General features: G+C 44.9%; 1 protein-coding gene across 7 annotated transcripts in view; it reads right to left on the bottom strand.

Annotated features, from left to right (window-relative positions):
* KLF7 (KLF transcription factor 7) overlaps window positions 1-26976 on the bottom strand; it is a 114687-nt gene that overhangs the window by 84047 nt on the left and 3664 nt on the right. For 2 of the 7 annotated variants that reach the window (XM_080400216.1, XM_080400217.1), the window contains exon 2: window positions 26-25013. The exons of the other annotated variants lie outside the window; for them this stretch is intronic. In XM_080400216.1, the coding sequence (XP_080256342.1) occupies window positions 26-49 (24 nt within the window). In that variant the 5' untranslated portion in view covers window positions 50-25013. The remainder of the gene's footprint in view (window positions 1-25; window positions 25014-26976) is intronic. 7 annotated transcript variants of the gene reach the window in all.

The following is a 26976-nucleotide window of genomic DNA, read 5'->3' as shown; positions in this document are numbered from 1 at the left end:
GTCCAGAGCCATTCAGAGACATTACCCATGCATGCCAGCACCTTCTCATGAAATTGTCACATTTTGGGAGACATGAGGATTTGGCACTTGTTTGATGCTCCTCCAAGACACAGTATGGGAATATCCACAAACAGTAGGAGAAATTATGGTAGAAGTCAAGATACAACAGAAAGCATCTACTACATTTTCATGAAAGTCTGTACATTGCCCCATGGATACCAGGGCCTTCCCAATTTTAAGTGTAACCTGGCCAGCAGTCACTTCCATATGAAACTATCCTAATGGCCCCACTGCCTGGCCACATACAAATAAAGTCACCTCTCCAAAGAACTGCTTCCTATTCCTTCGCAAACACTAAATTTCACTCCAAATTTAACTCAGTGTAGTTGGCTGGGGCCCAGTCTGTTCCTAAAACGGCACAATTCTGAAGCGTAGCATTTTAAGATAGGAGACAGAGAACTTCCAGTGACACCACAGCTTGTTTAAAGGGCCTGAGAGAAGGAAAGATGTGACAGAAAAAACGGACCTACTGCCAGTTTTAGAGGGTTTTTGGCACACTGGTCAAATGTGGCTTCCAAACGAGACACAAGACTTGCACACAAACACACGCACATGCACCTTATTAAAAAGTAGGTGAAGTTGCAGTCAAAGAGGCTGCCACATAAAAACGTGTTCCTGCATCTCCACAGCAGTGATCATCGGCATGAGGATGGGGTGAACCTCCTACTTGAATGTACCTTATTATGAGGTGCCCTGAGCTAGCCCAAATAAAGCCTCCAGGCACCAACACGCTGCCCAGTGTTCTCCATAACCAACATTATAAACTTTTATTGTTTATAGAAAACCATTTGCTGTAGTTTCAGGAGCTTTTAATGGAGTTTATTAGTGCTATTTTTCATTTCTTGCTGCCTGAAAGGCTAGCTGGTTTAATATCACCACTGTGATTTTACAGGACTTGAAGAAAGAGACATTCTAACTAATACTTTTTAGAAACGTCTAAAAAACACTCCTCAGAGAACCCTTCTAGAGATATTAAGAAAGGGATTTTAGACAAAAGCCTATGGGAGCTGGTGACCCAACTACATCTCAACCTGGAGAGTCCAGTACTTGATCAAGAAACAAAAGTTTTCTATGACTGCGGGAGAGACAGAGACTCCTGCCTTCTGGGTACAGAGATCCCATCTACAGGACTGTAAAGAGGCCCGACTCACAGCTCTCCAAGAGCTGCTGGGTAATGCAAGATAACACTTTCAGTGCATCCAGGAAGCAGCACTGCTGGTTGCAGATACAACATGGTGGGATGAGTTCCAGAATTCACAACAGAATTTGCCAGACAGTCATCTGTTGTTTCTTTTTTAAATAACAGTTGATTATAGACCTGAGCTGTAGAGGTGGACTTGAACAAAAAGCAATAGAATGGCAATATCTGCAAGTGAGATGTGCTATACTTTAGCATGTGTGTTATTTTCAGAGGGATGACACTGTCTGTACGATGTGTCTGCACACAGGCCTGAAGGTGGGACACTTACTGGTTAGTACTTGCCTTAAGCAACCCTTCTGTTTTCTTTTTAAAGTGCATTTCTGGGGCCGTGAGGAATGGCTTTAGCTGGGGTGGATTCTAGACGAAACCTAACAAGTTTGGGGAGCAGCTTTCCAACATGCCCTACAGCCTTTCAGGAATAACCCCCACCACCAGGAGAGGCGATGCTTTTGAATTCCCCACATCATGTAATTTGGGCTTTCTGGTCCACTTAGCATTCACCCAGTGGGGCAGAAAGAGGTTTAGGGACCTAATAAATACAAGGCTTCCAAAGGAAAGAGGCAAGCATAATCACAAATTGGGGGTGGAAGGCAGGGGGGGCAGGGGGTGAGAGAGACAGGGACTCAAGGCCATTAAATCTGATGACAGTGACATGAAATTTCAATTGTTGTGGGATCAGAAAGCTGTGTGCCGGCTCCAGGCTGCCCGTGGAGGGGAGGAGAGTGGAGCAGGAGGTGCTGCTCCTTTAAGGCATCACTACCCCACAACAACAATAGTGGGCCTGACAGTTTTTTCCAGCTTCACCATTAATTTTCCATAAAGAGCAGTTTCTCGATGAGCCCTTTTCAGGCAAAGCCTGATGCTTCAGAAACCTGTAATTATTCCTGGCTCCCCCCTCCCGCAGCCATTGCACCTGTGCCATTTCAAGACACCAGCTGGTCATGTCTTGCCTTCTGCCTCTGAAATCCAAAACCAGTGGATCAAGCCCATCTCCCCATAGAGGGGGGAAAAAAACAACTCAAAGAAACAATATAATACAGTCCCTCCCTCCCACCCCCCCTCAGCCTCTCCACAAAGTCAATAGGGGAGAAGAGCCTAGCAACGCCAGCCAGAAAAGCCCTCCACCTAATCTGCATGGCAGACAAAGCCTGGCGAGGGGTTTCGGCTGCAGCCCTTCCTCTACCCCCCGCCAGGGCCCTACCTGCTGCTGCATTTGCCAGAGCAGGCAATTGCCGGCAGAAACAAAGCGTCTTTCCCCATATGTACGTCCCAGCTCCTGCCAAGTACCTTACGCGACCTTCCCTTCTCCTGGCCCAAATCATCCAGGGAGCGGTGAGGCAGGGTTTTGAAACCAGCCTGCTTTCTTCACTCCTGCCCTGGCAAGACAATTTTTAGGTCAGCTAAGCCCTTTGTCTTGAGCTCTGACCTGGAGAAACCAGTCAGGTTGAGACCAGTAAGGTCCCCACTCCAGGCCAGTGGACCATCAGGAGGGGCATGAGAGTTCTTCTGATCTCCATTTCCACAAAGTTATTTGCTAGCAAGCGCATCAAAACTACCGATGTTTTGTGCGAGCAGCAGGATATTGACCGCTATCCACAGGCATATGAACCCAAACTGTTGGATTCAGATGATGGTGAACCCCTGCAGATCTCCGACTTCCACTGCCAGCCTGGTAGGAAAATGGTCCAAGGATACTTAAAACAGGAGCGAACTGCTATTGTCATGCTTTTGTCATAGTTCTGTTGGATGTCCAGCTTCTCCTTAACCACTCACGCGTGAGGGGGGAGACTCTGTGTAATGGATGTAATACACGTCACGTGTGACATTAAGTTTTGATTCTTCTTTGTTTGCTACATTGCAGGCAACTTGGTGGGTATTAAACTTTCTTCCCCAGTGCCTGTAGGATTTACAGCAATAAAGACTTCAAAAACTGCAATGGGAAGAAGACAACGGCCCCCTTCAGGAACATGAGAAGATCCATAAGTGCTGTTTGCTGTCAAGCTGGTTTCACAGGCTAAGGATAAAAAGTGACCCACTACTTCAACCCATCTGCCCCCATTAACAAGGGTCATTCTCCTTGCACCTTGTGCCTCAATTTAGCCAGTTAAAAGAAATGATGATTCATGGCTGACAAATAATAGGATGTGACTTTGCGAGACCCCACATACTTGCAGAAAGCCAGCTAGAAAAGGATGGCAGTCTGGCATGTGGACAATGTCGACAAGGCCTCAGTCTAATTTTTCAATTTTGGATCCAATTGCAAAAAGGCTTACTTTCCCAGCAGCGACACATTTCCACCACCTGCAAGAAACTATGTGTGTTTCCTGCCTACACAGCGGTAACTCAACACCCCTTTGCTCCCCACATTATACTACCATCTCAGTCCTCTGAGGCACATACATGTAAACTGCACACCACGACACTTCCATGCGCAGCACCAGCTCCTTCAGACAGCAGAAGACAGCCACTGTAGTGCTGTCCTATGCCTGGTAAGGACCTACTTCTTGTCCTTTCAAAGTCCGCAGTAGCACTGATGCAGGGAAATTCAGTGTTCAGTATGTCTGTCAATTCAGAAAAGTATGACCTCTAATCTACCTTATTCTTACCTCTGGAGCACATCTAAAGCCCATCTAGTGAAAGTAAAGATTATTTACCAAACACATTGAGTATGCTCACCGCTATGAAATATAAAGCAGGAGAAACCCAGTGTGTGCCTCCGATAGTAGAGATGTGATACATGTGTACCATTTTCAGCAGAGCTTAGCACTCACCTAATTCTGCAGCCAGCAGAAATCAAGACAGTGCTGCTACTAAATGCAACAAGAAGACAAAACCCTCTTGCAGGTACTTGATTTGGCTCAGACAGCCTAAGTTTCAGGCTGCTTGCCAGCTGTTGAGGTTAAAGTACAACCCAGAATGTTCAAAATCCAGATACGAAGGAGCTGGAGTCACCACTCAGGATGCTGATGTTTGACTCCACTCTCCCCCCAGAGCAACCAGCAGGAAGGCTCTAACTGGGACCACCACTGCCATCAATGTGCCAAGCCTCAAGGAAGTGCAGGTACCTGATGTCTCTGTCTCCCCTTTAGAGAATGATGGGGGAAAGATATGCCCGTAGGCCAGAGGCCTCTGCCGGGACACAAGTTTGGCATCTGGGTTCAGGTTCAGACAGCTCTGGTAAACCTAATTCCAACTGATGACCTAACACAAACTCTCAGTTCCCGGCATATAAACGTAAACTTGCTCCAATGAACTGCAAAGAACTTGATCGGCAGCCACATTATGTATCAGGATTTGATCCATACGTACAGGCTCTTGAAAAATCACAGATCATTTCAGAAGCACCTGCCTATGCTGTGAAGTCTTTACAGCACTCAGACTCCTGGGCATTTTGCACAGCTGAAGACTATGTGGCAACATCAACATTCTGCCAAAGATAAAACAAAGCCCAAACACTTAAAATTATTCGAGGACAGAAAGTCAGGGAAGACACCTTATCAACATGTTCACTAGGTTTCTCTGTTTTATTGATGCTGAGGTATTTTGTAACATCTTGATTTGGATTTTTCTAGCAGATCATGGGAAGTTCTTATCTGGAAGTGCTAGTTACTTCTAAGTGCCATTTCACTGCAGATATAATTGGACATCAAGCACCGATCTTGGAAGTTATCCAAAACCTAATTAAGAAGTTACTTAGATCAGGCTGTGACAGAGAATGAAAATGTTGAATGTGGTTGACAAGCAGGTCTGATCTACTAGTTTACAGTACTTGTAAGGACTCTCTTTGCAGCATAATTTATATGAGCAAAGTGGAATTATACATGCAATAGTGAAGGTCAAATTCCAACCTCCATCATGACCCCATTGCTTTCCACTGTCATGTAAAAAAGGAGCCTCGTCTTTAAATTAAGACTGCAAAGGAAGAGAAAGCATCACCAACCTGAAGGCAACCCAAAACACTAATTCTAAGGTCAGTGCCACCACAGTTCACTCAAGCTCACAGCAAACAGTGGCAGCAGGTCCAGCACACGGCATCAGTATTTCATTCTTCAGCAGAATAGTGAAAGCTCTGAGCTACAGTGACAGTTGCATTGCTGATGCCAGAGGTAGATATTGAACTGGGTATTGTGGGGCAGCCCTGAGGAGGAATAAGAGATTCAAAACTCACCTGCCCTCCCTGAAATGCCATGCTATTTTTGTCCTTAACTCTAAAACAAGGTTTGAAAGATGCATCTTCTTTCCACTGCAAAAAGCCTTCATTACTTCCTGAACAACAACAAAACCCAATACTCTTGCCCATCTATTCCAAGACTGTCATCTGTTCCCACCCAGCTGCCAAAACCTCCAGCTTTTCCTCTTGGCAGCCTCTGTTGGGCAGTTGCTAGTTGTCAAAAAGCTGTAGCACATCAGAAGCTTAGCATTTGGGACAGCATAAAATAAACAGAATTTTAGTATTAAAATAAGTAGTTTTGCAAAATACACTTGGGAAAATGTGAAAACCACAGTCTGAAATGAATGAATAGTAAGAAAAAGTTTCAGGCAATAGCTAATAATTTCTATTGCAAAGGATTTAAGACAAAACTCTTAGTCATGTGCCAGCACATCTCACTATGTATTACATAGTTCACGGGAAAAAAAAAAAAAAAGACAGCTAAAACCACTTTTCAGGTACAAGATGATGACACTTAACGACAGCTAACTCGTGGTAAAAATCTGCATGCATGTTCTTAATCTCTTGTATATGTGAAGCAAATCAAGTTAACTATATGCTCAACAAACAAGCTTTTGCCAAAAGCAAAAAGCAGCACACAGATAGTCAGCAAAGATAATCTGATAGGCAAAGACTTGTTTTCCTGTGGTAACTTCACCATACGCCTGAGCTGCCAGGCTAGTCCACTCCAACACTGGCTGGCTGGGCCTCACCAGCCCCCAGAGTCTACAGCTCTATTAACGCTTAAGTATGCTACACAGGACTCAACCCCCTGTTAGCAAATTTCTTCAATATAATAATGGCCTGTGCCCATCTTCCCCCTTGGTCTCAGCCCAAAGAATGAACTTTCCAGGAAACGTATTTAGCCAAACCAGCCCATTCACTGTTATTCATGCACAACAGCACTCTCAATGAACACTCTCCCACCATGACCCAGATGGCCTTCTCCCTGGATGTTCTCCACAGCATTGTTCTTCAGAGCATAAATGGTGCTGAAATCAGAAGCCTCAACCACATTCAGAAAAGATACATTTTAAGGTAAAAAAATTCAACTGATTTACTTACAAGGACAGAATCACTACCTTCATATAAACACAAGCCATTTTCCTGTTGCTCTGGGGCATGATGCAACCAGGGTTATCAAAGATTTTAATCAGCCCCTAAAGCTCAAAGGATCAAAACCAATTTTGTCATAAATTTTCACCAGCAGAAATAGGTGGTAAAACTAACGTTTCAAACAGAAAGTGTCTGAACCCATAACTCCAAGGAGTTAAAAATCAAGGAGTCAAAAATCAAGATTTGCTCCCAAACTTAGTGATAATGAAATATATCTTATCTACCAAATATTCTTTTAAATGGACAAGTTAAATCTGTTCACTAAAAATCTGTGGTATTTGGGCTCTAAGCATACAGAATTTCAGTGCACTGGTTGTGAGATATTGAACAAAGGACTGCAGCTAAGCGTGGCTGAATTTGATAGGCATCTAGATAAAAAAAAAAAAGGATGAAAGAAATCTGCAAACACTGAACCAGGGCTTTGGAGGGCTTTTGTTGTTTTTTGACTGTTTAATAAAGATAGAAAAAATATCTGCAACCAGCCACAACAACAAAAAATAGCATCAATGTCAGCAAAGGATTAAGGATAGCCAAATCAAGAATTCAAAAGTGCAGGCAGCCCATTGTGCTAGTATGAAAATATGATAAAACCCATGTGTGCTTGAACAGCACTTGCCCTGCATGCTGCCATGAGTCCAGACGGCAAGTAGCCATGTAATTTGAGAAATGATATATAGGTAACCTAAGTGTGTTTCAAAATCTTTCTGAAGAGATAATTTATTTACATAACAACCTTGAATGGCTCTGAATGAGCTGGCCAGTGGCCCTCACTGCAAACTTTTCTCCAAACTTCATGAAGTGTGTATTTCACGTGTTGCTGTCTGGTTTGGAACCAGCTTTAATTTAGCATCATAAATAGAAAAAGGCACAATTAGCTCCTTGAATTGCCAGTCGTAGCTCCCACTGAAATCAAAGGATCAGGTTCAAAGCATGCCCCAGAGTGTGGTAAACTTCTCACAGGAAATGGATATGCAAGAGCAAATGCTGATGGCTGTGGAATGTACAAAGCAGAGCAATATTTTAGGTCTCGATCCTCAATTAAGATTCATCCTTACAAAGTATTGCAGTGGGGTTACACAGCAGAATTGGGTTCCTTGTAATTACTCTGAATAGGATCATGAATGAAAAAATGTACTCTTTGGAGATGTTTCATTAACATCCAGCAACAGCTTAACATTTCCTCCTTAGCATCCGACAACACAAATGTACACACCAGTTGTGTTCGTGCACTCTCAGGCAACAGCACATTCATAAGCACAATTCTTCACAATTAGCTTATTAAATCAAACCTGGAGAAGTGATCAATACACTCAATATACGGTATGTTTCATAAGAGTCCTGGGTTGTGAGTCATCTCTTCTGCTCTGACCTAAAAACATATTAAACAAGAGGATGCATAACACTGAATTCCTAACCCAAAAACATACAATTCCTCATCTCGATTTTGTGCTATCAACATTTTTTGCACTGGGACGACTGTATCTACCCTGTACATGATGCCCATTCATTATCACATCTCATGGCTCAAAAAGCCTTTTGTGTGTTCCCTTTTGTATTATTTTTGGCTGTGGGGAGGAAGAGGTGGGGACCTGTCTGGGAAACAGGAAGCAGGAGGAAGGAGGGGAATGTGTTGTAGAACAAGGGCAGAACAAAAAAGAATATAAAAGCATTTATAACATTTCTAAATTATAATAAACATATAGGACCAAAGTGCACCTCCAGCCACACAGGGAGCAGTAGGCTGTTTGGCTGAAGTTTAAACTTTAACATGACCTGTCCAAGCACATTTACAAAAAGCCATTTGCTGCTTTTTTCTTATTTTTTTTTTTTAGATAATTTGGGCAATTTGTTATCTTACAAGAGCAAGAAGATGCATCTGCTACTGTGATAAATATGCCAGTCTGGGCAAGGAAAAGAAAAGACAAGATGAGTTTCACCATTAAAAAAACCTCAGACTAAAAACAAAATGATGGGAAGCACAACCAGATTCTCAGCTGGGGTAAATCAGCACAGCGCAGACCTGATTTCATGGTTCCTGTTTACATCAGCTGAGGACCTTGCCAACACTCAAACTCCATGAAATTTTGCTCTTGATTAGCACCATTTAATTTTGTGGCTTATGTGAAGCAGAATTTGACATGTTCTTTGACGGCTGGAGATGGTTATTTTATATTACAAATCTTGCCTACTTTACTAGGAACAATGTGACCCAAATGGAAAAATGGGAAGAATTTAAAAACAACACCAACTTCAGACATCCTGATACTTGTTTTTCTTTCTTTTCCCCCCCTTTTTTATTATTTTTATTTGGGCAGTCTGTATGGAGGTATTCACAAAAATGGTTTGTGCCACTTCTAGGCCAAAGTTTTCATCATCTATGCACAGAAACAACAGCCTTCATGCTTGAATGTCCCACTGCAGGTAAACTTGCCTCTCCCCCAAAAGCAAGGTGCCCTCCAAAGGATGCTCCCCTAAAGTCAATTGTGTTTTTCCATTTCTTTTCTTTTCTATGCTGCTCTGCCAAGGTTCTTTTTCCAAAACCCTAGCCACCAGGGATTTTGATCAGCCTCAAATCTCACAGGCAGTGCACTTGGGCTTCTGCACTCCCTAATAAAAGCAGCATGGTCCTCTTTAAAAGCAATTTGCTAGAGCACATTGGTAAAGTGCCTGCCAGTACTGGCCCAACTGCTCAGCAGCATCCCAGACAGCTGCCTGCAGGCATCTGAGGAGACCTGTATCCCCAAAACACATTAGATCAAACAAAAAGACGATCTGGCAGGGCGTTTTGTGGATATCATCGGCAACTCAAGGTGTGCTGTCAGAACTGTACGAGGCTACAAACACGCACTGCTCACTCCTCCTGAAAGGATCACGAGATCAGCCATGTGTCAGCACAATTTCCAGCAGGCTGTACGGCTACCAGCTGCAGCATGGCACAGGAAGCTGGGAGATCCCATTAAGAGCCCTGCCATTTATTGACTTGAGAAAGCCCAGCAGGTCAGCTCACCAGCTGCTCAGAGTCAGCACACCTCTGTGAGCCAATTTACACAACCACGGCTCTTGCGCTGGCTCACTTTCTTCGGTCTGTTGACTGTGGACACCCACCCAGTTGTTATGGATTTTAATATGCTGCAATATGAAAGTGCTATTTCAGGACAAAGTTATTAATAGCAAAGCAGACAGAAAATAGCCTAGAAGGAATGCAATGTCTTGGTATTCCTGGAAGATACGGCGACTTCCCAGCATCTAAGCAGCCACCATGGTTAATTCAAGATGCTTCTGTGCACAAGACTGCCTTTTGTTAGAGGAGCAAATTATATGATAAGCCATCATGACATGCCTTCAGAGATGCCCTGTAGGGTACCTGCAGAGTCCCAAGTGTGCAGAGACTACAGTGCAGAAAGGCCCAAAGGGTGGTACTTTGTTACTCTAAACAGGCTGGTAAAAAGCAGGGGCTGGGGGCTGCGATGAAGCATCAGCAGAAACAGAGGCCAGGAGAAGCTCTGCCCTTCCTGAAGGAGGTGGAGGATGGGACAGGACCTGTGTGAGCCCTGCTCAGCAATCTGTCTGACTCCAGGATCTCAAAGAGGCTCTTCTTCTCAGCCTATCTTTGCCTAGAAGCACCCTTTCCTTCTCTTGTTTCTTCATGCTGCATCTCCTTGACAACCCTCTTTACCTGGGCAGAAGCCTCACAGTCAAGCCAAGTCACTGTCCCCTTCCACGCTCTCTGTTAAACCTTCTGTTTCTCCTGGAAAAATATCCCTGGAAATGTATTGGAGAATACTGTGCAAAACCACCAGACCCTGCTTCAAGTTTACCTTGGCACTTTTCCCCCTAAAATTAATTGGGAGGGTTCCCAAATTAATGCCAGGTACATCGCCAAATGCAACACCCAGCATCACCTTGCAGAGATGACACCAGATGAAGGCATCTCTCTGCTGGCAAGGCTTCTAGCATCCCTTCTGCCTGCACCCACGCTGCAGAGAGGCTTTAAGTGAGGCCTTTGGCTTTCCAGCCCCATCCATAAGCATCCCCCATGAGTAAACCAAATGAAACTCCACACTGCGTTTTTCCCTGAGACAAAAAGGCCCAAATGATGACGCAGGGAACTGGAAGATGTCACGTTCACAGCCCTACAGCCTTACCCATTACACTGCCATAGACAGCTCCAGCTCACTACCAAACACGCACTACAAGGAACTGACTGCGGTCCCTCACCACTCTCCAGAAAGGAAACAAACAAAACCCATTTACCAACAAGGAAAAGAGGAAACATATTGTAGTCATTGTAATCCCAACAGTGGACATGTTATCTGGCGTATTTCCAACTCAGACATTAAAAAATGTAGTTAGTTTACCTTAAGTGTCCTGTTTTCCCCGATTTCCCTTTTCCACTCTATTTATGCCTATGCAACATCTCCCAAGATAAGACGGCCTCTGTGTGTTGGCTGTATACCATTCCTTCCCTCTATTGTCTTTCTGAGATGGGATGGAAGTCTCCAGTGTCACAGCTTGGAAGGCTGTGGCCAGGCTCTCTTGGCTTGATTTGTGGGAAGGAGAAGAGGAGGAACTGAGGAAGGACAGCCTCTCCCACTGCAGGAGGGGGGTCCTCTTCCTCACAGTACAACCAGTCTTCCCTGGCATTTTGTTTACAATCCATACTGCTTAACTAAATTGTTTTTAGTAGCCCCCAAAGGCGGAGTCTGTTGCCAGCTATCATCATCCCAAACACTTCAGATCTCTGTCACTGTGCTTTGGTACAATCCCCGTAATAGCTAAACACAAATATTATGTTCCCCCATGTACAAATTACAGCTTTCAGGAGCAGCAATTTTATTTTGGTTATAAACATATGAAGGTAACCTTTATGCTGGGAGAGGAGGAGACCACAGGCTGAGTCTCTGCTTCACAGGGAACATTCCTGGGAGCATTTTGCTGCTTCGCCTCCAGCCAGCTCCGCTTCCCAAGTGGTTGCACTTCCCAAGCTGTTGTGCTTCCCAAGCAGTTGCATGATTTCAGAGCTGAAGTGAGAGCCAAAATGCCTTGTGGTGGCCAGGGCTGCTGAAGGGATCTCCTTCAGACCCAGCAGTCCAGGAACTGGGACTCAAAAAGGGAGAGAAATGCACTCAAACCGTGCTGCTTTAGCTACGGCTGGCACTATTGGTAGCCTACACATTCAGGACAGAATTTTCCAGACATGACTCATGACTTGGTTGCCACTCTGAGCCCCTGCAGAACAAATCACAGCACTTCTGAACACGTGGGGTCTGCTCAGAGAGCCCTGGAGGTGCTCCCACCATCATCAGAGCAAGGTTCAGGTGTTTTCCTCCATTTCAAATGTCTCTAACCCTTCCCTACTCTGCAGATGTTCCATCACTATCCAGCACCAAGCTTGCGACACCTGTCAAAGAAGCACGATGTCAAATTGCCCCTGCAAGCCCCTGAGTGCCCCGAGGCATTTCAGTCCTCCTGTCAAGCTTGCTAATGTGTCCCTTCCCTGCTACGAGTAATGATGCATTCCTGGAAGCAAAAACTGCATTAAAAGTCTTCTTTACATGAGAGCTAAGAGCTTTCTTTGCCTCATACCATTTTTACTCATAAATATAATATCAAGGTGATCGTGTTCTTCTCAGACTACTCAGAGTGTTCTGTAAGTAAAACCTGCAATTGGCAATTTATCAGATGGAAAAATAAAAGCCACATTTGGTTTCTCCCTACACTTAAAAATGACCACATGCAGTCTCTGAAGCAGACTGATCTTTTTAACAAGGTCATGAATATCAGCCGGCGGAGGGAACAAAACCACCCTGCACATGTTTTTCCTTCTACGCTGCCTCCTTACTGATGTTTTGCTCACTTTCTAAGCAAAGAGGAAGCCTCTCCTGTTCCCGTCACCCTGTGTTTATCCACATTCCAGCAGCCAGCAGCTGCTCCTCCAGGCACCTTCCAAGGGCAAACAACTGGATCTCACCGCAATGCATTTTTGAACTTGAGACAGTCCAGCTCTGAGTGGGAATGAGGTGGGAGCCCTGAGAGCAACAATGATAGAGACAGCGGATGGTGGAACACCATGAAATCTTTTGAAAGCGTTGCTCCTGCAGGCTAAGACAAAAAGCACAACACACCCTTCGCCTAGGGAAAAGACTGGAAAACACACTTTAGGAGGCACAGCCTTAGAAGTCAGAATAATCCTCCCTGATGTCCCTGGTGACAAAGTAGTCCGGTCTGATCAATACAGCAGCATTATTAACACTGCGCTACCTTACATGAGGATAGTCATATGTTCTTCCCTCTGCTGAGTGTGGGGGAAGGGGTGCAAACTCCTACAGCAATTCACAGGGGAAACGTCTCTCTCAAAATCATTAAGATTGCACAAAGAATCTCTTACCCATTGCCATGCAAGCTGCTTTTTGGGGAGAGCTCTGCTTCATTAGTATTGATCAAGCTCAGGTGGAATCCCAGAAATAGTGCCTGCTTTATGGTTTTCTCAAAAAAGAAATGCTGTTTTTAATGACTGCAGGATCCCTATCTTCTGCTGTTTTCTGCAGCCATGAAGCCACTTCCTTTTAGGGGCTGGGCATAGACACATAAATGTAGGTGGTTAACAACAGAAGGTAGGACTTTCTATGATTAGAAAATTTTGTAAAATGGCTAGGAGAATTAGGGGGTTCGGTTACATGCTTTTGGATTCAGGCAGAAGCAATGCTAGTTACAGGGTATATATTGCTGCCCCAGCCAGAGTCATAGCCTTCCTGCATTTGGCTCTTGACAAAAACAGTTCAATCTTGGTGAATAACTTGGGAATTGGTAAAAGAATGGAAGGGGAAGAAAAACAGTCCTAGCTAATGACCTGCTTAACCACAAACAGCAAATCTGAGGATTTTGTAAAAACTAGGTCCTGTGTGTGCCTCATGACAATTTTGAAAAATGCTACGGAGGTACCACCCCTATGCCAGGTGACTCAGCATGACAGAAAATATAGCAGAGAAACTAAAGGCTGTGTGGTAAATACCGACAGCATGGCAGGAAGGACTGACTGTAATAATAAACACAAGACTAGCAAATGGCCTTTAAAACCAGGAGAAAGACCTTTTTAGCCACAAAGAGAGGTGTGTCATCCATTGCTGGAAAGAAAAACTACCACAGAAATGCTGCATCGGCAACAGCCATCTTTCTCCAGCACTCAGCTGGGACAACACATCGCCAAAACCAGGGAAAATGACAGACTCACTCCTTGTCCACAGGGAAGAAATCCTGCCATGAAGCCCTTCTGCCACCTCTCCACCAAAAAACACCGAGACTATCAAAGCCAAACCCTGCACCAGGGGGCTGAAACGCTGAGTTTGAGCACACCAGGCCACCTCCACACTGTCTGCTAAGCGTTTCTCACCAGAAAAATGTGGTGCTGCTCCAGAGCTGCTGGCGTAGTCTTCCCAGAATGGGGTGCTGCAGAAGTGTCTAGACAGACTAAAATTAAAAAGAACATATTATATGACACTGCCCACCTGCCCACTGCCTGCAAACCTGGGGCAAACTCTCAGAGGGAGGAGTAAATCGCTAGCACCGCAATCGTAGCTAGTGGAGTCATCTTAATTTACACTAAGCAAGGATCTGGCCCAGAAAAGCACTCCTGTCAAGTTTGCAGCCAAAAATTCCTCCACTAGACCACATTCTACCAGTTAAACTGCCAGGGAAGACAACTGCAGAAACAATTTAATTAAAATGGAGATCAGAGATCTGGTATCCTTTTCAAACTCTGCTCTTGACTTCCTCTCTCCGACAACGGAGCTCTTGGGTGCCCCAGTTTCCCATGTAAAATGTAAAATGGGTGTGCTACAGCTTCCCTGCTCTCTAGGGGCAATGGCTGTGAAGCATCTTATCTGTTCTAAGCCCAACCATCAAATCAAATAGACATCTGAATGCTCTAAACCTCTGGGTTTTGGATGAAAGGGTATGCATTTTTCTCTGCTGAAACAGCTCGGAGCTTGGTCACTGCTCTTGGAAAACTCGAGCTTCAAAAAGGCAACTTGTACGTTTTGCTTCCAAGACTGTAGTTGTCAGGTTCTCTGACTTATCGGGGTACTGCTGAGGATTTTTGCTGCTCCATACTGCACAAATTTGCTGGCACAATCTCTGGTACTGAAATAGAGGTAGGCACAGAGAGTACTGCTTTCCCACAATTTCCTCATATTTTATTTCTGAACTTTGACTTTTGTACTGATTAACATCTGGATGGACAGTGGATTTTCTGCATAACTCCTCTCTGTTTTCGACTCTTCCAGAAAGTCATTAGATGGAAGAATACACCCAGGATGAAGACCAGCACAATCACACCATCAAGTCGTATGTATGGTGCGACGTGGTGCCTCATTGTAGCAGGTCCTTTCTTTGTTTTCAGTCCTTAATTTCTTTGTTTTCAGTCCTTAATTTCTGTTAAAACATTCTGCTCTTAAAGTGCTGGTCTGCAGGATCATTAGCAACAGCACATGGTTTAGGACCTGTTTTTTTACAGTCTTTGTGTTCCACACAAAATCCCCCCAGGGATACCCACAGCTTAAGAGTTTGCTGAATAAAGGGGAGAAAGATGACAGTTTCTGTGAGAAGTTTTCAGAGGCAGAACTAAGCAAAAACAGCAGAGCCCTGCTGCCCACAGCCAGCTGTGCATCTCACTGCTATTTGATGAGGCCCTGCTGTTCTGTTACAACCTCAGCAGACCCTGTATGGGACAAGCAGCTTTTCTCCTCCACAGGAAGGAAAGGGAATCACCCACCTTCTGAAACACCAGGAAAATATTTGCTGTGCAAGCAAGCCCAAGCTGACTCAAAGGAGCAGAGATGGTTAAAAGCAGCACAGCAGACAAACAGCAGGAAGGTCCAAAGCCTGGGGTGACCCACCAAGCGAATTGACCAGTGCCTTGCAGCACAGAGCAGCTAATGCTCCCCCCAGCTCTGGCAGACTCCTTAGCCTTACGTTAGCAGCTTTGACAAATCCTCCTTTAAGATGGTGGGGACAGGGTGGCAGGGAGCCACCCTGCTCAAGGCCACCACAGCCACCCACCTCAGTGGGTGGTGGGAGAGGTGGGGACCTCCAGAGGGATGGTGGTGGGACCCTGCCACTGACCCTGCAGTGTTTCAGGCAGGCCTGCTCCCTACCTGCATCGGAGCAGCTCCCCTTTGCTGAAGAGAAGGGCAGAGGCGTGCTGGGTGTGCACCAAAATTCAAGGGTCCTTTACCCTTGATCCAGGTTAAACACCCACCTTGCATCCATCAATAACAAAACCAGTGGTCTTCAACTAACTAACTAACTAACCAGCATATAGATACTGTTTCCCAAACAAAGGGCAGCAACTCACAGCAACCCTACTCCTCCAGATACTAATACTGGCACATGATTTTCAAGCCCACAGTTGTATTTGTGTTTTTAGGCTCTTCAGAATGCTGAGATCTTCCACGACTCTCTGTCAATAGCCAGCACTTAGAACCACCTACCACCAAGTCATCAGCCCCAATTTGATTTCATCCCGTTTAAAGTCTGATCTGTTTCCTTAAACAAACAAAAAAAATTTGGCGTAAATTTTTTTGTTTCTGTTGACTCTGATGGATCGCAGCCATCACCATAAAAACATGCTTAATAAAAACAAATTGGAAAACTAAGGAAACTGATAAAAAGCTTTCATTGTGAAGAAAAGCAGGGAAAAGGCCTTAAGGAGGAAATGCTAAATTTTCATGTGATGCCAGCAGAGACAGAGGCAGTATATAAAGAAAACCACGCAGGGGCAGGAAATAAATCCTTGAGATTGAATTTGGAAAAAGACAAATTAATGCATTTATGGAAGAAACATCAACACAAAACTCATACTCAGTACAAAGCAGAGATCCAGTAAGGCTGAAAAGAGACCTAGAACAGAAAAGACACAGAGAAGACCGCTATAGCTTTGAGGACACATTCTTAGCATCTGATATACAGCAAAACTGGAAGGAACACTGAGATGGAAAGTATGACAAAATTGAAAGGGACATGCACATTTATTACTATTTATCACATCTGTTCCACAGTCGGTGTTATAATCTCCAGTCAACGAGCAGGGGTCTCATCTTACATTTAGATAAAAATCCTTGAAAGAGTTAATATCGATAAAGAGAGGGAAAAGCATCACAGACCATGCAGCTATGAAGAAGGTGAACCCAAATAAAGAAATAGACTTGCTCATGGAGAAGAGAGAGGATATGAGAAGGGGAAGAATTACTCAGGTTGGAGGCACAACAGCCTGTTAGATACTCCTCCCCTAAATTAGGTACATGCTTCCTAGGAAAGCAGGGCTTCATGCTAGGTGGATTTCAAACGAGACTGGAAAGCAGCACTGAGGCATACAATAAGAAATGGCACCTGGGCAGAATTTTATGATCTAACAGTGCTAATTTCCAAGCTTATTTGCTTCTGGACCAGATCTGCTTATATACACAGTTCCTGGATGATGGTGGTGACTGAAAATGCCTGCTCTTGAATCTCATTTGCCTTCAAAATTAACCAGTAAGGCCCCCTTGCTGAACACAAGGTCTTCCCTGACTCCCCTCTGACCTTAGTGGCCAAACTGCAGTCAGAATATGTCCCCACACCCTCTCCATGACATGACATGACATGGACTTGCTTTTGATTCTAGTCAGCGCAGGAGGAAGCCCCCACCTCCACAAACCTGTTCTATCCTCTGAGACACATTTCCAACCTGATACACAGTATGTATGTAATGGAGTCTCGAAATGAAACGTATCTGGCCGCCGTATGTGCACATGCAGGGACCCTTCATGACTTACATTTACCCTACAGCTTTTTGACATCATTAAAACAGAGCAAAAAGGTCTTGGAGAGGACTGACTCAGAAGCAGATTTTAAGGTCAGAAAGGGCCATTCTGATAACTCAGTCTGACCCCTGGACAACACAGCCCACTGAATTACACAAAGAGCTCCTTCAGATGCTCATTTACACCCACTTTCAGGTTGGTTTCCACTGCTGGATGTGAAAGCCCGAGGGTAAATCAGAATGGGATCCTTCCTTCTTCCCATGCATTGAGACTGTTCAGAAACCTCTCATCTGTCTTCATTTCACAGATGGGTATTACTGTCCTGGGGGAAGCAATGCCCACACCAGACATCATCCTACCTTGCAGTGTTGGGGAAGCACATTCAGCGCTTAGAAACACCTTCTCATTCCCTCCCACCCCCACATTTTCTTCATTCCAAAAACCAAAGAAAGCAAATCATGCTACATCCTTTGTTTTATAGAGGGCAGCTCAGGACCTCCCACTCTTTCATGGAAAGAAAATTTCTTTCCGGCACAGTTTCTATTATTTATTAGCTGAAGGTGGGGAGAGAAATGGTATTTATAGGATGCCTAAGGCTATGCTCACTATAAAACAGAAATAAGCCAATATAGCTAGAGCACAACTTAGTGGCCTATTGTGCAACATTTTAAAAAATGTACTCTCTCATTATGGCACTTGAGAGTATCTCCTTCCCCCAACACCACTGGAAATACATTTACGAGAGCCATAGAGCAGCAGTATTGTTTTAATCAAATCATTAAAATGGGTGTGCTGTTTTCTGCCCACATCCTGATATTTATTCCACATCCTGACAAGACCTGGGATTTGTGTAGACCAGTCTCCTTCAAGGTGTCAAGTAACTTCATGGACACGAGGCCAGTGTAAATCCGCATATCACCACTGTGACTTTGGCAGGTCTGCATCAGTTTGCATCAGCCCAGGATGTGACTCACTGACTGATGTGAAATCTCCAACGTGATGTGGGTACTATTCTTCCCATTTACAAAGAGAAAAAACATTCAGAACTGAATGTCAAAGGTTTCCTTGACCTTTTCCACTTAAACATGAAGAAATGGAAAGGAGACAGAAATTCCCATCTTATACCACAGTGCAACATCTGACCAGAGATGCAGCTTGCTCAAACAAAACACTGACTGACTTACAAGGCCTTGCAGCTGATACAGCTCTCACTGCATGAAGATAATCCATGTGAGACAGTCCCAGTGAGGAGGCCTCTTCAACCTAGGGTATCCACTCAATGTCCAGCTTGACAGGCACTCAGGACTTGGAAGATAAGTATTCAGCATCTTCTGAAAGTCACATGTGCCAGGAGGTCTCTGAGAGTATGAAACCACCCACACCTTGTTTCCCTTGCTCTCCCTCAAGTATTTCCTTCAAAAAAAGGTAACATGATTTTCTCATGTCAGAAAACCCAATGCAGCCTTTGCAGGGCTCTGTGCACCTACCATTCCTCTCAGCACTGAGAAACTGTGCTGGGAAGTCACCCATCTACCAAGCCCTTCACACCAGAAAGTAACTGCACTGGCATTCTTCTGTTCTCCCTCAAACGACTGAGGCTTATTCACGTTTTAAACAAACCACCAAAGCTCTGAAAGCCCAAAATGAGCTTGGCACACTCAGCAGAGTATTTCAACTGAGTACCCTGAAACTCATTTACCAGCATCCAAGAAAGATTAATAAAGGAGTCACTCTTGGAAAACACAAAACTGTCTTGAGTGAGTAGAAAATCAGGGCTGTCTGAAGAGAAAGCATGAGCTTTGCAGCCAACTCAGAAGTACAGCATGGTGCTGTACAGCGTGGTGCCATGGGACCAGGCTGTCCTGGAGGCACACAAACGGAGCAGAGCAAGGCCCCCGCATTACTTTCTTTAACCCCCAAATCACCCCAGCTCCTGAGGCACTGATTCAAGCAAACATCTTCATCCAGGGAAGCACTGGAGACAGAGATTTCAGCCTGTGTCTGGGAAGGTTTCATCCTATAATCAACGGAAGAAATAGGAAAGCCTCTCCTGACCTTAACTGTACAATCAAACACCAAAGACTCATTCCTTCCAGAAAAAAAATCACAGATTAAACAAGGCCCTTCTGTTTTCAAACACTGTATACACACTCTTTCTTTTCACTTGAAAAACACAGGAGAGCTAAGGGATATGCTGCTAAGAGAAGTCTACCCTGTTTTCCTGCGGTAGACAGTAGAAAACTACCCCAGGAGGCATCTATTTACCCCGAAATTCTCAAACCTGCAAGAGAACACCTTACAAGCTCTTTCACTGGGTCACATCAGCACTTACAGCAGTCTGCCTCTTCTTCCAAGATACTGGAGACCTCCAAAACTGTAAGTGCTTCCTTCCTCTGGTCTGATCAGACAGAAACACACTTTACTCTATTTGACTCCAACTCCCACTGCTCTTTCACATGTTTCTTAAAGCCCCAACTCTCAGAGGCTTCTGGTTGCATCAGAACCATCTTTCTCAGCACCAAAACCAAGCTCCTGTTTATTGTGCAGAAAGCTTACAAACCTGACTTCACACTAACCCAAAAGATCAGAAACCAAAGGCAAAGAGAAGGAACATGCACCTTGCTAAGAACCTGATTTACAGCAACCTTCAGATGTTCACAACCACTCTGAGGTGCTGGCACAGCTGAGGAGGACTGTGACACCACCAGTGAACTAGGACAGCAGCATCAGATGGAGACAGAAAAAAGCCACTTTGCCCAAACTGGCTGTATTCTCAAATCAGTCAGAACAGTGTCCTTTGCTTCTTCCTTATTATTTTAAATTGTGGACACATTTAAAAATAAAAGCAAGAGATACTGAAGTTCATCCCCATCTGATCTAGTCACTAATAAGGGAGGTTTCTTTTCACTGCCATCAATTTTCCATTGAGCAGCAAATGCAGCCTCTCCACTGTCCACGTGTCGGAAACAAAGCCACTCCTGGCCTGATGCTTTCCATATGAAACACCAGCTCCCATCTTTCTTCTCCCCTCTCCCTTCCTCCTTTCCATACTTTATTACTCACACGGCAGCTGTAGTAGCTTGCAGATGAGTGGAATGTTTTCTTCAGAGCAGCATAAATTTTCCAGGCTGACAGGAGAGGCCAAAAGAAAGAAAAGAAAAAAACAAGCCCCACACCAGGATTATTTAGCACTTTTCACCAGCTTGAAGCAGGCAGCAAGCTCTGCAGGGCTGGCACCCTTCAAACTGCTGTGCAGCCAGAGGAACAGAATAAAGCCCCTGAGCTACTCACCTCACCCTGCACCCCGGGATGTGGGGCACCTCAGACCCAGCAGTAAGCCAAAGGTGCTAGGGGAGGGTGAGTGCACAGAGTCCTTGCAAAGAAACCTGCACGGCACCTTGCTGGCTGCAGCTGAGCAGAGGAGAGAGAAGTGACCAGCAGTTGCAAGGATCTAAGGAAAAAGTGTGACTGCACCACTCTTGTGCATCTCGTGCAATAACATGCCTTGCCAGACCCTTGCCCAGAGGGAGGGAGAGCAGGCACCCAGGTTAGAGACAAGAAGTATCCAGACATTGTTTACGGCATCACATAGGGTTATGGCTGCAGTTCTCAAAAGATGCAAGAGTCCCAGGAATGCAGAGTCTGGATACCTTTTACTAGCCAAATTGCCAATAGCTGGGGAAAATTAATTGAGTTTTAGGGGCCCAAGCCCTGAAACAGAAGGCATTTGACAACAAAAGCCCAAGATGTTAGCCAAACCAAGTCTCTCACACCAAAAACAGGGCCTGCAGAACTGGTTGAAATATTTCTACCAAAGATTCTCCAAATGCTTTGTCTAAAGTATTTTACTGGAATACATTTCGTTTGGAGCCACCATGTTATCCACTGAAATTTCACACATCCAAGATGTAATCTGGAAGGGCAGACCAGAATCAAGCAAAGCAGTGACTCAGATCTGGGTTTCTAACATCACACCTAAGCGCTGTGATGTGGCCAGTGTCCATTTTGGGTGCAAAAAGCAGGCAGACAGGAGCACCTCTCACCCCTCCCACTCTTCCACCCTCTGAACATTTTTACCATGACCTCTTCTGGCTGGAATCTTTGTTTTCCATCCAGCACTGGTGGAGAATAAAAGCAGGCAACTAAAGGCAGTCCCCTACTTCACCCCCACAAGCACGGAGCAATTCAGCACAATGCTGATTCCCCTCCTGGGCTGGAGTGCAGACAAGTCAGCAAAAATTGCAAATGTTTACAAAACAAAGAACTTTGGTTATGCTTGACAGTGAACTTTGCCCACTCCAGAGTCAGGATTAAAACCAAATGCCTAACAGCACAGTAGCCTATTAGCAGTGAAAGCATTTTAAAAATCTAATTTACTTGTCATGCCACATGCATTTTTCCTTACTGCACAATCCAAACAGTCATTTTCACTTTGATTTCCAGTCACTTCAGTTGCACGAGAAGAAAGCTGCAGCACGAGAGCTGCAAAGGCAGCAGGTGGGCAAGCCGACCCTGTCCAAAAATCATAAACCCTGCTTCTAGGGCTTTTTAAATTATATAGATGGAGATACTTCCATTGATTGCAGTTACTGTCAGAACATGTTGGTTTACAAAGGTCCATCATGGTCAAACAGCAACCCTATGTCAGTGTCCCTGAAAAACTGACCTTCAGTGGCTGCAGGTTTAAAGGCAGGATTTGTGAATCAGGACACTAATTGGAATGTCTCAAAAATGCCTCTCGCAAGCCAGCGTCCTTCTCCTTTGCATCCTTCCCCATCAATCATACTGTCTCCCCAGCTTGACTGTGTCACTGCCTACTTCTCTATCCCTTGTAGAATAGGAGCTGTTGACCCCCACACATGATTTAAATCCCAGCTTTGCACTCAGGTCCACAATGCTGGGAAATAACCAAGAGGATTTGGACATGTGAGACATGGCCTATAAACACCATGTTCAAAACCATTATGAGACTTAAATAAGTATGCCTGCTGGACCTTCAGCAAGCATTAATATGCAGTCTGTGCATAAATGACTCAGAGTCTTTAGTGTATGTTGTAAGGTATACCACACGAACTTAATAGCTCTCCAAACAAGAACACATCTAATGAATACACAGTTGCAGTGAGCGGAAACGCTCTGGATTGGAAAGGATCCCTCACATGTAAGAACATGGAGAGGATGGGTACCTGCTTTAAAAGGATTAAGAGCATCAGAGCAGCTTAATATATCAGAGCTGATGTATTAAACCTTTTAAACAAAAAAAATGCCATTCCTTCCTGCCTGACCTCCCTGCACCAACTCCAACACCTTTTAAAAACCTAGAGAAGACTTCGAATTAATGCTATGCACACCACGTCTCTAAGACAACACAGACTTCTGGAAAGGGGGATTTAAGCTTACCTTTCAGATTGTTAATTCCATTTTTTTGGAGAGGTGACGCTGCACCCTGCTGAGGGCTCCCTGCACAGGAGCTGTCCTGCACTTTCAGCACCTATCGGCCCGCGGGGCAGGATTTGGGCCAGCAGCTTCGGAGGGGCTGGCAGCCCATCTCCCCCCAGCCCAGCGCAACCCTCTCCTGCCCCAGCCGCCGTGCCCGAGTACCGCAAACCCCTAGTACGAATCCTCCCAGCGGCCCTATGAGAACAGAAGAGCTGCCAGCTCATCCTGTACCTGAAGAACTGAGAAGCAAAGGTTTGGTGTCCTGATTAAATCCAAGATGTCTAACTATCTTTCAGTATTAAAGGCTGAAATGACTTCTTCTAAGAAAGGAAATGAGACATAACTCTGCTCGCACAGGCACCCTTACAATCTGAACAGCCAGGCAGCCTTCCTTGCCAGCTGCTGCCAGAGCAAGGATGGCAAATACAGCCTGGTGAACACAGCAATACGCCAGCTTTTTCTGATGTACACACCTATCTCTGTACTGACAGCTCTGAAAATGTCACAATGGTGACATTTTCGTAATGCTGCTGAAATCAAGTAAGTGTTGGAAACCTCAGGGGTTTATTTTTGAGAATAAAAGACAATTAAAAAAACCTTAAGTGGCTCAGAAGCAAGGAAAGTATAAGGAACATTGAACTGAAAAAAAGAAAGTCTGTGACTTTAAAGACAATCTCGGTGTCTTGTGAACCAGGCACATGATTTTTTAAACTCAAAGTGGCAACGCTGGGAAGGACACACAGCCAAGTGAGTACCAAACTCAGACACTCAAAACATGTGTAGCACCTATCAAGACTGAAGCCAATGGAAGAAAACTGGGATGGTCTCAAATACAACAGCATCAAGCTCAGGAATACACCTGTGTTAACATCTGCACTCCTAAACCTGTTCTCTACCCAGGAAAATCTGGGAGGAGGGGAGGCTCTTTCCCTGGCAGGTTTCTTTTGTTTGTTCGCTACAGAATCAGTTGAAACCTGCAGTTCAAGTGAATCCAGATTCACTTAGACCAAGGCAGAATCACCCATAGTACAAAGAAGACCTGTGGGGAGAAGAAATTCATCAATTCAGGAGGGTGATTCCTGCAACTTGAGCCTGAATGACACTACAAAAACGGCACTCCCAGCTCCTGAGTGTTGCTGGGAGTGTGGAAGGAGTAAGGGCATTATAGATGAATACATAAGGGAACAGGTAGGAGGCACTTGAGAGTCCAAGGAAACAGAAAGGAAAGAAGGACTCAGCACCATTCTTGAAAACACCTTTATTAACTCTCCAGAATTCAGGTTTACCATCAAAAAGGAAAACCACCACCAATTACAATTCCTGTGGATCACTTTTTATGAGGTTTTGAGTGGGGTGATCAAAACTGAACATTTTTCTTCCCCTCTGCAGAATGTGACAAACTTGACAGGAGATGAGATGTACTATTATGCCATTGCTTAATGTACTGAACACCAGTGCTGCTCAGCCAGTGAGCAAAATCCCTTTGTCTTGTAAGGACAATTGCAATCAAGGTAGTTCATATGCGGCTACAGAGTCAAACAGAAGCAGTTTCCTTCTCACTTCTCTATAACATGTTTCTCAATGCAGAATGGAGAAGCAACACACTGGGTTTTTTCTCAGTGGAGAGTCATTTGACAAGGCCTCAGAAAATACGACAATATCCAGAAGACACCATTTGCCTCCATCCTGGAGAGTTTAAATGTGAAATTACTGCCTGGAACTGGAGACCTTCTGCCATTTCCACATGGAAGCATTACATTGCAGACTAGCTACAGATCATGATTTTTATGTAGCCTACTCTAATCTACACATCGCCTATTCAATAGGACATACAGATATGTGTGGGCTTGGGGGATGGAGGGTTTAAGCATCCCAAGCAAGTAAGAAAGTATTTTCTAGTTGAGTACCCACATTACAGTTATGTATTGCTTAAAGGTATTTACCCCATTTCAAAATCACTTGACACAAGTCACACCCATAATCAGCTGGTTTAAGACATGTAACATGGATTGTGGGGCTCTACACTTCCCTAATGCCAAGAAAGAATCACTTATAACAACAGATTCTGTAATTAAGGAATCATGAAACAATAGAGGGAGCAGTTTCAAGTTTGTCTTTCCTCTCTTTCTCCGTCTCTTTCTGTAAGGTGACAGGAGCACGCGTTCAGCACATGGAGCAAGCAGAAAGCCTGCAAGCATAAATGGAGCGGCAGTCAGAGTCTGAAATACACTGCATTACACATGTGGCTGTTCTTGGAAGTCAACCATTTCTGCAAGTTATTCTCAAGAGGTATGATGTACTATAAGCACTTAAGAAATGTGTTACACTGTGACTGGAACCAAGATGAAATAGCAATATTAAAAGAGATGGTTTAGTTTATGTAGTGGCCAACTATGCCATTAAACTAGAACAATGGAGAGCATGGAGAGGCAGGAATGTTCTCCGGTGTGATTTATTCCTTTCCAGTAGCAGTGGAAATTTTTCCTATAGGCCTGAAAATGACCCTGTCTGCCAAGCAGAAGTCAGCATTAAGATGTAAGAGTTCTGCTAGATTAGTCACTTCGGGATACTCTGCTCTCTCACAGCACAGGGATCTCAAAGCCCTTTGCCAGAATGGGTCAAAATTCAGCCTCCCAAGCCCTGCAGAGACCATGTGTTAGCATCACTGTTGTCAGTGATTTCAGAAAGAGGAAAACTGAGGCTTGAAGGATTGATTAAAAATATGCAAACAAGGCTCCATGACAGAGTCAAGAGTGAAACAAAGGCTTCCTTGATCCTATGCTTTACAGGAAACGTGCATCTTCCTTGGAAGGATCATTGTTTGCTGCAGCTGAGAGCAGCTGGGTCAGCCAAGGCAAGAGGAAATGTTATCGGGCAACTGTTATCATGCAAACAATATAATGCCATTTCCACTTCTGCCAGCCAATTAGACAATTAGACCTGTTCTGCCTAATGACACATGTGGGAAAGGCTGGCTCTTTTAGCATAAGCCAGGGTTTGGCACCTACACCCTGCTGTTTTTGTACACCTGCCTCAGCTACACACATGGTGACCCTGTGCATCTCCCTGCTCTTTGTGCTCCCGTGCTCTGACATTACAGCAACTGCCATGCTAGAGGCTGCCCTGTGGCCCCCACAGAATACGAAGAGAGCCCCCAAATGCCTCCTGATCAGAGAGCCCTTCTCCACACAAGGATGATGAGTCCAGAGTCCTTCAAGGGGCCTTTGGAGGAGAATAGGGATGATTTTAAATGTTACCCCTAGGAAGACACATCTGACCACAAAAGATGCCTTCTGCACACTGATCTTTTAGTGACACACCCCACCCCCACCCCCCCAAATAACATTGTGAAGGCCCGGCAGGAAGAACAAACTGAAGCCCCATCTCCAGCCCTTCCCAGCTCTCAGCCTTGCTCTCCCCCTTTGCAGCCTGGCACACTGAGAGTGGGACCACGTGCAGCTGCACGCGCTGTGCTCCTCACAGTCGCCTCCCTGAGAAACAGCCTCCTACCCACTTCCTTCCTCTGCAGAGTAACGAGGTGCTCTTCAGCCTCGTGCTGTCTCTCCCAGCAGTCTGTTTCCAATCCCGGGGATGCCACATCAGACAGCTACCCCCAAGCAATGGCATATGTGGCCAGAGGTCCTCCCGCTGCATCGCAGCAGCCACGCAGGTGCTGGAAACTCCCCCCACCCTGGTGCTGAACTGCAGAGTCAGCTCGCAGGGACAGAGCAACTAGGACAGTTCAATCAGAGCCAGGATGAAACACCAGGCAAAAACACACAGATGCTGAGATACCAGCCAGCTGACATACAGCGAACGCCTCATTTTCCGACGCACAAAGCCCACCTCTTCCTTTAATCTCTCCCAGTGCCGTGGCAGCTCAACGCTGCTGGAAAAGCTAAACAAAGACTAAAGAAAGTTCTCTCTCTCCTGATGCAGTTGTGCTATGAATTACTCATTAGACTCTGACCTCCCCACTCCAAGAAAAAATCCTCCTGACCTCAAAAGTGTTTTGCCTGAAGGAGTACGCCCAAAGCGGACATAGTGAAGCTAAGCTTTTGCTGCCGAAAACCCAAGCCCTCCCATCCAAACATGTGTTTTAAAATAACGTGATACACATCACAGATTCAGTTCCAGCTTCCACTTCTGGT

Source organism: Falco punctatus (genome assembly GCF_963210335.1).
Source record: "Falco punctatus genome assembly, chromosome: 8".
NCBI classification, from domain to species: domain Eukaryota; kingdom Metazoa; phylum Chordata; class Aves; order Falconiformes; family Falconidae; genus Falco; species Falco punctatus.
Note: the sequence above shows the minus strand (reverse complement) of the source record. Positions and strands in the feature narration are given on the sequence as shown.